The following is a 14403-nucleotide window of genomic DNA, read 5'->3' on the forward strand; positions in this document are numbered from 1 at the left end:
ATTCAAGGTTCTTTGCTTGATGAAAACATGAACAATTAACATGTAATTTTCTTCCATGTCTTCAAGATTATACAAATCCTCACTATAAAATTTCCTGAATAAAGATTAAAATTAGTCTAAATTTCAGTTGTTGGTCAACAGACTTAATTATTAAAGCAGCTCTCTAATAGTTCAAAGGTCAAATTTGAAAATACAATGTAAAGTTTAAATGCAACATATAAAATAGTTCCTGTGATAATTATTCACTAAATCTGTTTTAAATGAGTTTTAGAAGCTTTTAGCACCTAATGAATTAGCTTAATACTTACAGATTTCTGATTATTTAGCTAAAGATTAGGACAGACAGCAAGTTCCTCACACATTGGGTGTTTGCAAACTCAACAATCTATTATTGTAGTGAAATATTGCTACAGGAGTAAAACTGTTCAGTTAACACACACAACAATTATCTAATTCAAAATTTATATTTAACTATGTACAGTTGAGTATTTATATTGTGGATACATGCTAAAACGCTCCATATCGATATTTATTTAATTCTTAATTTGTTCTACAGATTCAAAAAATTATTATGCTTTTGTTTAATCCTTTTTGTTCGCTGCTCTACGTGTCCAGTGATGAACTGACCACCTCTGTCAACTGTGCATGCAATAAAACCTTTTCATCCACTGACCGAGATTCTGTGCCTGATTTCTAATCACCAGATTTGAAAAGTTCTGACCTGCTGATAGGTATTTTAGTAGATTTTCATTTATCTGAGGACTAGAAATGTAAACAAAATGCTTTAACATAACATAGTCATATCATCGAGATGGATATTACCAGAGATGTTATACATGACATCAGATCACTGAGTTAATATTTCCAGGGAGGGAAACCTTGGCATCCTTCTCTCAGGTAACACCTTCCAGCCCAAACATAGACACTTAAGTGAGGCATGATTCAGAATTTAATAATAACAATTAAAACTTACACATTGTGACATGAAAAGGAGCAAGGTACTCAACGAGGAAACAGGGCATAAAGATAGAGAATGCAGCATTGACCAAAGACAAATCAAAAACTTAAATACAAGGGAAACAGGTGAAAGTGATGGCTAAGAACAGGTGAAGTCAATGGGTTTAATTACTCAAGCAGTGTGATAGACTAATGAGAAAAAGGTGGAACAACTTTGGCAAGGACACGAGCAGGGAACCTGAACTGAAAGAGAAAAGGAACAAAGACCAAACGAAGAAACAGGCCTAACAATCATCTGCAACCATAACACTAAGAAACGTGAGGGAGGAGGAGGGACAAAGTAATGTGACATCTTTTAGAAAATAATGACAATAAGGAGAATACATCAAAGCTAAAGGACATAGAAAATAATCAGGCATACAAAAGAAATACAAAATACTAAAAACACTACAAGATTATGATGGTAATAATCTAATAAAACAATTTGATGACTTGATGCAATTAACTTGGTTTCTGTAGACAGGAGAAAAATTAGCTTTGAATATGCCTTAACATAACATCTGTTGTTAATCTGTGCTGAACAAACAAGTACATTAAAGGGAAAAGTCAGGACCATCTGATAACGCTTCTGAATGCTGCACTCACAGGATAACTGGTCAAATGCAAAATCCTTTTAATGGTTTCCAGACAATTTCTCCGTTCATTTCAAAACATCTTTAACTTGTGAGTCAACTAATAATTAGGTTAATCCTGTTATTTCAAGTGATAAAAGTTTAAAGTGTCTAAGAAAATAAAAAGTTAAGAGAAAAAAATAACTTCCAACTCCTACTGTTTTGATGGGGGGCGGAGGTATGACCCAGATGCCCTCTCTGACTTTAACCAGGTGTCCTCTTTGGCCTTTAACATGACTTATCCATGGCACGACCCCCCGCCGTGCCGGGGCCTCGCACCCTGCCATTTCCTCCCAAACACTGCAGGCACTGTATCATTTCCCTGTCACCAAATGACTGGCTAGCTGCTGCGGCGTGCTAATGAGAGGAAGAGAAGGCAGATGAGGAGAATCTGCAGGAAGACCGGCTCTTCATTTCCCTCTCCTGGAATACAATACATAGAATCAATCTTCCATCCTCCATTTGTCTGTCTGGAGCCACTGAGGCTGCAGGGAGGAATTAAGAACAACACAACAGTTATTATCGTTGGAGAAAATCTTATTGGAGAAAAAGGGCTGGTTTTACCTTCCCAACACCCCAAAAACACCAGTGTGAGGCAGGGCGGCAATTGGAATCACATTTTCAATAATGTGGCCTCTGTTTACTCCGATGACATTAGGATCATGAAGTTAGCTAATGGTTTATTCAAAGAAACTACATAATAAATGTGAAACGTTTCTTTCAGTGGTTAATTTTCGAGTGTTATGATTAATTTTGTTCAATACAACAATTCTAGTACATAATTCTAAAATTTGGCTTTTCTGAAATGAACAGTGTTTTAATCATTTATTTTTTTAAGTAATAAAACAACAATCTGAGAATCTTCTCACTTTTCAATTAACCTCATTTAATTTGATAAGAACAAGATAGCATTTTTTGATAAGATCATTCCCTCTGTGCACTGATTCAAACTTAAAGGTTTTATTTAGTTCTGAGTAGGTTAATCAGATGCAGACAGAGAGGAAAAGACAGATAAAGGATGGGTAATCTAATGTGTTGCTTTCTCATACAAAGCTATCAGTTCCTTTCAATAGGTTTTTGCAACAGGCTTCGCTGAATGAATTACACTAGTCTGTTAGTATTCTGCCTCCGCAGTACAAAAGGTCAATGTCAAATGCACCTCATTTAAAAGTCAATAGCGGCCATGCACATCATCTCCTGGGAATTTGGTCCGGGATCCCTCCAGACAGCATTGTGTATCATTCAGTTCGCAGAGGGCAGCCAGAGAGCTTTTTTTAATCTTGACCTTCTAATAAAATATGCTGCTCATCCAAAATTACATGGCCTAATATAGAGACATAATCTCCCGACAAATCCCAGTCACACTCGAGGGAGTGGTGGACGCAGACACAGCAGGTTCAACACTGGCTGGACTATAATCTATACAATGTAATTCCTAAAACAAATCAAAATAAAACTATGAAACTAAATGTGAATGATTGTGTCAGTGAAACACATACATGATATTAATACTGCTTACATAATACATTCTGTAAAAAAAAAAAAAAAAAAAAGACATACATATATATATGGTTTTTCGGGGAGTTTTTAAGCACATTTTTAAAATGCTTCCCCCTGACCTAATGACTTTCTCACACAGACAAGAGCAAAGCAACTCCAGCTACCACCCAGTGGGGTGGGGGCTCTTTAGTTCGGAGGTGGAAGGCCCACACATATGTGGAGCCGCGCTGCTTTGTGCGGTACACTGGACATTCAAAGGTGTTCCTGAGCTCCTGTTCCTCTGCAGGCACAGCTCTAACATACAGTACTGGCATGGCCGGGGTCAGATCTCCAAGGAAGGCCTCAGAGATGATCCCTGACTCAATGTCCCAACGAGCCCCTAGGAGGACAGACATAGACATGTTCCTGCTCATACTACATACTGTAGGTCTAGTAAAGTATAATGAAAACATAGCTGAAGACAGTGGTGGATATTTTTGGTTTATTGATTCTGACCTTCCATAAAGAGTCCGTGGATGTATGCTCCCTCTCTTGGAGGGTGTCCAAAGTCCTCTTTCATCTTCTTTGTTACATCAACAGTCAGAGTCATTTTGTCCAGGGGCCATTGATTCTTGCGAGCAATACTCTGCAGCACAGCTGAAAAAGCACATCTCCACATTTCATTTGTGTGAATTTTAGAAAACATTTACAAGGTTTTTGACTTCTAACCGCCTGCTACTATTCCCCTCCACTTTCAGTTAGAAAAATAAACATTCAAACCATTAAAATCATTGTTTAGGTTTTATGAACCCTAAATTCAAATAATTCAAACTTCTGCTGTAAGGTAGTATGTATTTCACTTTTATCTCTTCAGATTTCATTTTTTCCAACGACAACTCACACATCCATTTTTTTTTTATTTAGTATGTATGTACTGTTTTCCTTCAACATGGTTTAGCTTAGTTTTAGTTTCTCCTTCAGTTCAGGTCCTTCAGCAGCTACAAGGTAAATGTGTTGTTAGTTGAAACTCACCAGTGAGGAAGGATTGTGGGTTGAAGAGTCCTGACAGCCAAACAACTGCAGGCAAAACAAAGTCTTGAGTCCAACTGTCCAATTCATGACAGCTGGTCATTAGATCATTCAACCTATAAAAAGTAATAAATAGTTTTGTAGTAAAATCATATAACCCCTGGTGTCATTATACATATGATGAAACATTGTAGTTTGAAAGACTGATTTAAAAATATACCATTCTGCAAGTGTTTTAGTTGAGGGATAAGCCAATCTAGTCCAAGAATCTGGAACAAAATCATTGAACAACGCAGACTGTAGTCTCTCCATACTGGAGGAGATGGTGAGTTCTCCCTGTGGGAAGGAAAAACCCTTTGCTAAATCAAAAATATACAATTTAGATATAAAATGAAATGCTAGTGGGCAGTAAGATGTACCTTCAGGCCAGCATCCAGCTCACTGAGGGACTTCTTTATTTCTGCTACCAGAAGATTCATGCGTTCACACTCCTGGAAGCACACTAAGACATAGGGGCTTCGCTCTGTTGTCTTTCCCATCATCTCTGAAACGTTATATTCCTCAGGAAGCTTCTCCAGGATGTCTTCAATTATGGCCATAATCTGTAAAATGAAGGCACACATTACATGGTGCCTTGCAAACCTACTTATTCCTCCTGAACCTTTCACCGACCAAGATGTGGCCGTGAGACTGAAATGATAAGATAATCAAAAAGTACCTTCCCACTTAACTATTATGCACCATTCTATCGTAACCTGTCACAAATAGAAATTCCCTAGATGTACGTGGTTGTATTATGACCAAAATGTAAAAACGTGCAGAGCACATTACTGCGTTTGCATGGATGCAATCTCTGCAGTTTTTCATCAGAGTAAGTTTTGTGCTTCCTCACCTTCTCGTCTGTGCTCTCAGTGGCTTCATCTCTTCTGAATGAGTCTTGGTGCTGCAGTTCCCACAGAGATCTGAACATGTTTTCTGAGGTGGCAGTAAGGCACTCCAGCTCGGCATTCGGATGGAGACCATACAACGCAGGGTTCTCCGGAGGGAGGTTTTCATCCACATAAACATGGTAGCCTGCATAGTCTAAAAAAGGAGGAGCCAGAAATCCTGGACACAGGAAGAGCTCTGCTTCAAACTATGAATTTGACAAAAAAGAAGAAAAGACAAGAGTTCAGAATCAAATTGTGTTTTTAGTACTCAACATAAGAGTGGATTTACAAACTGGACTGGAAAAATCTAAAAACCTGCTTTGTTTTGGAAAAAAGTGATCACTCAGTGGAGAAATAATGAATAAGGACTGCAAGTTTAGATTACAACTGCCAACGTGAAGCATGCAAAGTGATTATCACAACTGAGCCTCTAAACGCAGTTCCGTTTTTTATCTCAAGAGGGCACTCTTTACTTGAACATCAATAAAAAAACATTTCAACTTTTTATACATTGGCACTGCTGAAATCAACATCACAAAGTAAAAAAAAAAAGAAATTCAAACGAATATGTTGAAATATTTGCACATTTCACAGTTTAAAGTAACAAAAAATGTAGAATTAAAATCAGTTTACACAAATGGTAAACACCTAAGCCACAGTACAGAAAAAACAACAAAAAAAAAAAAAACAAATAAAAGCAAAACAGAAACCCCTGTTAGATTCAGCGTTTTAAAACATGAGATCTCTGGCTTTTTGAGGTAGGTAGGTAGGTAGGTAGGTAGGTAGGTAGGTAGGTAGGTAGGTAGGTAGGTAGGTAGGTAGGTAGGTAGGTAGTAGGTAGGTAGGTAGGTAGGTAGGTAGGTAGGTAGGTAGGTAGGTAGGTAGGTAGGTAGGTAGGTAGGTAGATTCCATGCAACAACCCTTAATCTGCTTGAAAGAATTATTATCTCAGGTCAACTCCAAGGCTAGCTTACCATATTAGGATTTATGAATTCTTGCAGATATGTCTTGCAGAGTCTTCTATCCCAGACATCAGTGATGTGCCCTCCATACATAATCTCTCCGAACAAATAGTGCAAGTCCTCCCAAGGCACCTGCATGGACTTTGTCAGAGACATAAAAAGGAAAATGAAGAAAAAGGACATCAAAAGGTCCTCAGAGAAATAAAGAAAAGCATCTTAAATATTCTGAGAACTGAAATTATTTTAACTTACTGCAAAAGCAGAAATGTGCAGTCTTTGGCACAGCCAAGATACTGCAGGATCAATCTATATATATACGATATATATATATATATATATATATATATATATATATATATATATATATATATATATATATATATATATATATATATATATATATTTTTTTATTTTTTTTTTTTTTTTTTTTTAGGTATTCCATTGAAATTTGAAGGGTCAACTACCCTATAATATACTGAATAGGTACCCTATGCGCACGTGTGGAAATACAACAAAAAGATGTTTCTTTACACAAACTGATACGCTGTATGACAGCGTAGTCTCTGCCTCAGTAGGAGATTATGATCCCTGAGCATGAAGGAGGAAGAACAGAACATGCAATTCATAACAAATTACAAAAGCTGTAGGTTCAGTATCATTTGTACCTGTATTGTTTTGCAAATTGCTTCCTTCATCAGCTCTAATTGCAGTGATCACTTATGTAGCGTTGTGAACTGTCACATTGGCTGCGTGTAATTACATTTAGGATAACGCTTCATTGCCCTCCTAATGAATCCTCTGTATACGCACATACAGGTTAGTGTTTGGTTAACGTAATGAAGGACATTCGTTTTTGGAGGGCAGAATACCTCGGAGATGTAATTGGTTATGACCGGAGTAATGGGAGTTCCAAGAGAAATGCATTAGGAGTTGTGAGGGACGCAAATCTGAAAGAATGGATTTTTTTGTCTTTGTGAAATAAAGCTAAATTATAGGCTGTGGGTTTGAAAAAAAAGACAGTAATGAGCTTTTTTTTTTTTACAAATACCACCGCAACAAAAGACTTTAAAGAAATAATTGGAGATGCTCCAGAGTAATTCACCATCCTTGTCTGACATTATCATCAATAATAATACCATTATTCCTCTAAATTTGATCATTTAGGTAGTTGTAAAAACACATTAAAAGTTTTATTTAAAAAAATAACAAAAAGAAATGAAAAATATATTTTATCAGAGAATAATAAATACCTTTGAGTTGCCCTCCAGGTAGTTATATAAAATATGGGCAGAGATGGTGAGGTCTCCTGTGCTGAAGGGGTAGTTGTGGTTCCATCCTTGCGAGCCAAATTTTCTGCGTTCTGTTATGCAGGCATGGAAGAAACAGAGGGAGAACAACATGGAGTTGAACTCTTGCTCTCTAGAGCACAGATCCAAGGTGTCCTGAGAAAAAAAACCCCAAAAAACAGAAAAATAGATGTCAGGGAATGCATGTCAATACATAAAACTATTATAAAATAATATATAAAACTATTTTCAGCTCACCTGGCTGAAGTTATTGAGGGCGGTGTGTAAACTGGGATTCATGCCAGATGGGGGTTCGTTTGTGATTTTGATGGCGTTCTCCAGCATGCCTCTGGGGATCACATGCTGCTTGTTGTTCTCTGCTGGTTCTGCAGTGATGAAGACCCGGTAGCTGGAATGTCCATCTGCTGCCATTGTCTCCAGGAGAGCATCTAGCGAAGGCAGCCAGCGCACCACCAGGTGTACATTCTGAACAAAAACAATATTAAGAAGTTTTATTGCTAAAATTTACATTTTGTTAGGTCAAATTAGTTAGAAAAAGATTTTATGCACTCTAGACTTGTTTAAAAGCCCTCACCAGTTCTCTTAGTTCACAGCTTCTCTCTAAAGTAGCCATTTGTGGAGCTGATCTAGCCAATTAGGGACTTTATTGAACCAAATTGAGTTTATTTCCCTTGTTCCGGGGAGGAGATGATATCATTAGTGGCGCAAGGAGGCTCAGAGTGCAGTGTTGTTTTGCTACAGCTTCTGGTGCAAAGAGTAAAAGGAACTTGTACCTGTAAAATTACCCAATGTCCCTGTTTGGAGGCATTCCTGAGAACTCTTTCTGCTACCTCTTCCTGCCCCTGTCCCAGAGACACATTGTGCAAAGTTCCCCGGTCAATGGAAAATCCCAGCTTTAAACCTGCATTAAAAAAAAAAAAAAAAAAAAAATATATATATATATATATATATATATATTGTGCATGCTATTTGACATTGTATGTCTAAATTAAAAAGGATACGCAAGTAACACATTAAAAGTTTGTTACCTAGTTTCTCAACATCTCTTAGTGGATCTATTCCAGGTGAGAGAATGAAGAACATGGAGGTTGAAGCAGTGGTGTCCTCAAATAATTTTTCAAATTCCAGTCTATTGTTTTCTGCATATTTAGCTCCCATGCTTTCTTCAACAAATTTCCTATGAGAAAACATAAAGAGATGAATACCAATACACGGACATTGAAAATACATGTCTGCATTGCTTTGCAAAATTATCCATACCCCTCGAACTTTTTCAGTGTTCAAGTGTTTGAGAATGTCTGTTAGGTAAAAGTTTATTTTTACACTTTATAGACTAAAAGCGTTAACCATTTTTTGAAAAACAGCTGGAGCTCATATGGGAAAGTGAACGAATCATGCCACATATTTTCCATTTGATTTAGGTCTTAATATCAATTAGGACATTGTAACACTTAACTTGCTTAAATTAAAATCACTACATTGTATCTTTGGCTGTGCATTGAGAGTTCTGGAATGTTTTTATGCTTAGAATGAGTCACAAACAAGTGAACTGTAAAGCAAGTAAGGGACTTTTGAAGGTAACTGAAATGACTGTAGTTTATCAGAGTAAAGAGTAAAAAGGACTAAAGCATATGCATGCCACATTTTTTAAGATTTTTAAGCATTTGGAACTGTTGTATAATTTTTGTTCCATCACACAAATTTTAGTCTGTCACATAAAATTACATTTGAATTCACTGAAATTTTCACTTGGAACATAAAACCATAAAAACGTTTCAGCAGTATCAATGTTTTTTCCAAGAAAGGTTGTTTAATTTTGGTTAGTTATTTACTTCACTGCATAGGTTAGTCTATCCGGTCTGAGGGCTCTCAGGATGATGAGCTTCTGAAGGGAGCTCTTATTCTTCCAGTCCAGAGGAAGCTTTTCATTCTCAGGACAACTGGATTCAACAATCTTCTTCCAGCGTTTTGGAGAGTTTTCCACGTCTTTGTGAAGTCCACTGAATTCCTCCATTGTGGAGATTGTCTACATCAAAGTACATGACATATTCACCTCAGTCTGCAGTGCAGCACAGCATTAAGTAATCTGTGGCTCACAAAACGCAATTATTGTACTGTACCTTAATGGCCCCCCAGCTATGTGGAGAGAGGAACGACACAGCACTGAAGTTTGTAGTTTGCACTGGGAAATGAAGCAGGAACTCAAATTCCTGGGGATCAATCAAACCCTGAGAGAGGAGAATCTAAAGGGGAGAACCAGTTTTAGTAGTCAGATTTACAATATCAGTAATTCTGATATTATTTTAGTAATTAACAAACATTAAAGAAATTCTCAAGCGCTCTTAACCTTACAAGCTGAATGAGTGTCAGTAAACATGAAAAAGCCAAGTGAAGGACAGCCTTCAAAGTTGGACAATTCCTACGAAGAAAACAGTTGCCGCGGAGCCAGATAATTGCATTATGTTATAAGATCCAACCCCCTGTCAGAACCAACTCTCTGAACAGCAGCCACAGAGCAAAGTGTGAGAGATAATCAATAGCCACGTATGGTATTGCTGACTGCTTTTAATTGAAGTTAATGTGGGGGCAGAAAAGTACTTTGATTGATGAGAGTGACAGCAGGCCCCACCTTTGAGGGCGGACCTCGGGCCCTCACCTGGAAGGCAGTGTGTGACAAGAAGGTTAACTTGTCTCTCTCAAACAGGCCCTGGCTAGTATACAGGAATACAGAATAGGTGATGGCCTCAGAGAGGGTGCGCACCCTGGTCCTTACATCCTCATCAAATTGTGCATGCTCCATTGCTTTGTTAAACACCAAGTTAAAGCCCTGGAATAAAACCAAAGAAAACAAAATTATCATTAGCAATGGTTACTCACATATTTAAATGCTTGAACTTTTTCAGGTTACCCATTACACCACAAACTCAATACAAAGCACCAAACAAGCAACAAAGGAAAAAGAAACTGAAAGAAGGAAACTGGTTTTCAAAATTGTTATTGTAAATACAAGTCTTTAAAGTGTGATGTGCATTTCTGTCTACCTCAAATGATTCAATGTTTTGTGTAACTCCCTTTTTGCTGCTACTACAGCTAGCAGTTTTTGGAGATGGTTTGTCTCTACGATCTAAAGACTGAATTCCTGCCAAATCATAGCTCAAGCTCAGTAAAATTGGGTAGAAAGTATCAGTACATCTTATTATTAAGTTTTCCACACATTTTTAATTGGATTTAGATTTAAATTAGACCGGTTTTTATATTTCAGATGGGTCCCCTACATGGTTTGTGGTAAAGTACAAAAGACTAACAGATAGTAGCTCATAAATGTAAAATGGCAAAAAACAGATTTTAAGTATTGGATTTACATTTTTGCAGCTGTAGTTGCAGTAAAATGTGGATTGAAACTATATCGAATTAATAAAAAGTTTGTGTGTCAGTCTATCAAATATTATTATTTTTTTTTAAATACATGGATTCAGTTTGCGTGTAATATGACAATATGAACAATTTCAACTTGACAGAAATACTTTTGCAAGGCACAGTTAAGGCAAATAAAAAAAAAACAAGTTTTTCTTTTTTTTTTTTTTTCTGAAGAAAAATTCAGGGTTTTAGCCAGACTACCAGAGAAAAGACAACATAATGAAAAACAGAAAATTGGTCAAGAAAAAGTAAGGGGAGTATTGTAAAGACTTGTTCCTCTGAGAGCACTCCAAGGGTGAAAGTTTCACCTTGAGTGAAAACTGGTACATGGGGTTAATCTTGCTGAGGTCATTGATGATAAAAAAGAGGAGTGCCGCTCTCTCAGCTGCTGGGCGGTATAGTTCTCGAGCCTCGTTGATCTTTGTCTCGTTCTCTCTGGCCTCCACCACCTGTGTGTTCCAATTGCACAAAATGAGCTATTAGGCTCTCAGTCATGCTCCAAAACCCTCTCATTACACATATGCCTAACTAGACATCGTTTACAGCTAAAGCAATAAAATGAGCCACTTGCTGTATGTAGTATGACATTTAATATTACCTAAGCAACCAAAGAAAAAAATGCCACCAGAACCATTTTTGTGTAATAACTTTACCTTGGATTGAATGTGAGTTGCCATGTGTTTGGTGTTTTCAAGTTGCTCTACCAAAGAATTGTCACTCAGAAAACTACCATTGGCTGCAGACAAATGACTCAATAAGTCATCTTCAAACTTCTTGAGCTCAATTTTGAAGTGGTTTTGTTGCATGGTCAGCTCCATCTTGGCAGATAAAATGTCAATATAAAAGTTGCTTTTATAAACTAAAAACCTTCATGATGACAAAAGAAATTCTTCAAATCACCAACATCTAACCAGGTTTACCTTTAGACTTTCCAGGTCAGGTCTCTCACTGGAGACTACCTGTCCTAGCAGCTGGTCCCCCAGGCCCTGAGGCGTCACCGTGAAGTTAATGAGGGTGGTCTCAGCCTGGAGCTCAGGAGGGAAGTGTGGATTGGCCAGTTTAGTGTGCAGAATGAGTTGAAAGTTCTTGTTGTACTCACATTCCTTGTCCCCAATAAGAATACACCTAAATAACAGAAAAATTAAAAAAGGGAAATAATTGTCTAGGTGTTAGTGATATTGTGCTTTATAAATTAAATGTGCAAACTGAATAGAATAAAACATACAAAAATAACCGCTTTAATAAGGGATGTAAAAGCATACAGTGAGGTAGATTGTCTGATGTTGGCCGAATGTCAGTCAAAATAACATGCAAATACACTCTTAATGTCCTTTTGAGAAATCCTAAAACACACCATTAATTTTGAAGTAATTTTGAAGACTGGAACAATACAGTTTGATTCTACTATATTAAATTATTTATGGCAAGAACATGTAAACAAGCAAATCAACTAAAGCAAACTATACAGTATTTTCAACACTTTTGTTGGTTTCAAGGTTGGAGGAATTTTAGCCTTATGCTTTCATGGCTTGCCAGTCTGAAATATTTTTTTTTTTTATTTCGGAAAGTTTTGTTTGCATAATGTGCAAATGTCCTTGCACAAATACAAGATATGATAACAACACCAGCCAATATTTATCTACTCTTGTGTTTCAATTAAATTAGCAGTTGCTTGACGAACCTGGTGGCTTTTCATTTATCTCTAATTGCCCCTTGGTTGTCAGGCAAGGCCCCAATTTTTATGGCAAAAGATCCTCATGGTGTAGGTATGGTTCAACTCTATATCTTCACAAGCCAGAATTAATGTACTATTGATAGAACCATTACTCCACCAAATTAAAGTCCTTGCTGATGGATTGGCTTGTAGTCTTCCGTCAGCCATGAAAGGAATAATTAGTATTCATTACTTCACACTCTACAACATTCCAATTATTAATGAACTTCAGCTGTGGAGCACTACCAGATCCATCATGGCTGACCCAGCAGGTTGTATTAATCATCGACAGAAACAAGTGTGCGGGTCATCTACAAGGAATAAACTTATTATCAGATTTAGTATGATAAATTGTTACGTCTGGACGGACAAGACTTCAAAAAAAGCTTAATGAATATCCACCAAAAAAACTCAATATTAATGCTTAGGCATGGAGGAGAGCAAGAAGGTGTTAGCATTTCAGAGAAGAAGAACATCATTATGTGGTATTTTCTGTTCATGCTGTGGTTGTCTACACTATTGAATTTATTGTATTTCAGGAGAGGGGGTAACTGTTTTACTTCTCTAGCAACAATTGCAGCCTAACTTAAATTTGTAATGACAAACCACAGCATCAGGAGATGCTTTTAAAGTCAGATTTGAACTCACATGGTTATTCTGCAAATGATTTTGGAACAAAACCCTTTTGGGATAGTGTGAAACAATAAGTAATGACAAATGTAATCCTAAATAATAAACTCAACCCACTTTTGTTCTACTGTCCTTAATTTTAAGTCTGCCAAATTTCTTATGAGCCATGTGGCTCCAGCTTATAAGGGTGATTGTTCCAATCTGGCCTATTTTCAAGCCCACAATGGACTATGGATTTAACAAATCAAGCTGACCAAATTTTTTGTGACCATGTAAAACTCCAAACACTTGAAGGCAGGAGAACTCGCCAAGGTAGGTAGTCACAGGTGAATAGGTATCATGGCGTGAGGGACTTACGTTGTAATAACTTAGGTTTGTATGAGCAGCAAGAACCAGTCTTTAAAACTGCAGGTTTTATGAGTGGTGCTGAAGTCGATACTGTAAAACACCCTTTGTTGTCCTGCACGCCTGGCTGTATTTTTAGTATGCAAATGCCTAATTGAATTTTAATTTCATTATCCCTATAAGAATGCTCATGACTTGCACCTGTACTTGAAGGAAATGTATATATGAGGACTCATTAGAGAGCTAATATATTCATAAGATTACTGAAATAATTCAGTAAAATGCCAGATGATGGAAGTCTACTTACTCTAGTTTGTTACAATGAAGCTTGCTGTGAGAAATATAAGACCTCATACATAACCATGTTGATCCTCAATTCAGCGTTTACCCTGAAGCTCATGTATTCAATATTCATCACACCTAAAAGAATGTAAACACACAAATATACATCTATCACCCACCTTGAGGGGGTCAATCAATAACTTGACCTCAGGGGTTCAGAATACAAGCCGAAAATTCATTTATAATCTAAAGGGAGGCCATAATAATGCATTTAGTCATGTCTTACTGATGTTTCCTAGTGCTATTGTTTCAATTTTCTTGTATATTGACTTATTAAATGCACTGATTTCATTTGCTTTACTTCTAATGTTTCAGTACTAACCTTCCTCTTTTAATTGTTCTTTTTCCCAGAAGATTCTCCAGGACTGGGTCGACCTTTTCTGGGAGATTTTCTATCAGGATGGTTTCTCCACAGACAAGCGCTTGTTCAATAACTTCTATATACCTGCACCACAATAGAAAATGAAAATCAAAAGTGACATGAATGTATAATATATTGTATTTTATATACTGTAAATTTTTCCTGAATATATATATATATATATATATATATATATATATATATATATATATATATATATATATATATATATATATATATATATATATATATATATATAT

General features: G+C 36.7%; 1 protein-coding gene across 1 annotated transcript in view; it reads right to left on the reverse strand.

The window, feature by feature from the left end:
- Nucleotides 1-3214: 3214 nt before the first annotated feature.
- The window catches only part of LOC129371427 (dynein axonemal heavy chain 11), a 41860-nt gene continuing 30671 nt past the window's right edge, over nucleotides 3215-14403 (reverse strand). Inside the window, exons 65-82 of the mRNA XM_055048009.1 lie at nucleotides 14105-14228; nucleotides 11672-11876; nucleotides 11405-11569; nucleotides 11060-11200; nucleotides 9991-10161; nucleotides 9455-9577; nucleotides 9167-9360; nucleotides 8363-8511; nucleotides 8108-8235; nucleotides 7572-7799; nucleotides 7278-7469; nucleotides 6040-6168; nucleotides 5029-5271; nucleotides 4556-4738; nucleotides 4357-4472; nucleotides 4140-4252; nucleotides 3624-3764; nucleotides 3215-3507 (exon numbers count right to left, since the gene is read on the reverse strand). Of these exons, the coding sequence (XP_054903984.1) occupies nucleotides 3260-3507; nucleotides 3624-3764; nucleotides 4140-4252; nucleotides 4357-4472; nucleotides 4556-4738; nucleotides 5029-5271; nucleotides 6040-6168; nucleotides 7278-7469; nucleotides 7572-7799; nucleotides 8108-8235; nucleotides 8363-8511; nucleotides 9167-9360; nucleotides 9455-9577; nucleotides 9991-10161; nucleotides 11060-11200; nucleotides 11405-11569; nucleotides 11672-11876; nucleotides 14105-14228 (2993 nt within the window). The 3' untranslated portion in view covers nucleotides 3215-3259. The remainder of the gene's footprint in view (nucleotides 3508-3623; nucleotides 3765-4139; nucleotides 4253-4356; nucleotides 4473-4555; nucleotides 4739-5028; nucleotides 5272-6039; nucleotides 6169-7277; nucleotides 7470-7571; nucleotides 7800-8107; nucleotides 8236-8362; nucleotides 8512-9166; nucleotides 9361-9454; nucleotides 9578-9990; nucleotides 10162-11059; nucleotides 11201-11404; nucleotides 11570-11671; nucleotides 11877-14104; nucleotides 14229-14403) is intronic.

Source organism: Poeciliopsis prolifica, unplaced genomic scaffold (genome assembly GCF_027474105.1).
Source record: "Poeciliopsis prolifica strain line A6 unplaced genomic scaffold, Auburn_PproV2 SCAFFOLD026, whole genome shotgun sequence".
NCBI lineage: Eukaryota > Metazoa > Chordata > Actinopteri > Cyprinodontiformes > Poeciliidae > Poeciliopsis > Poeciliopsis prolifica.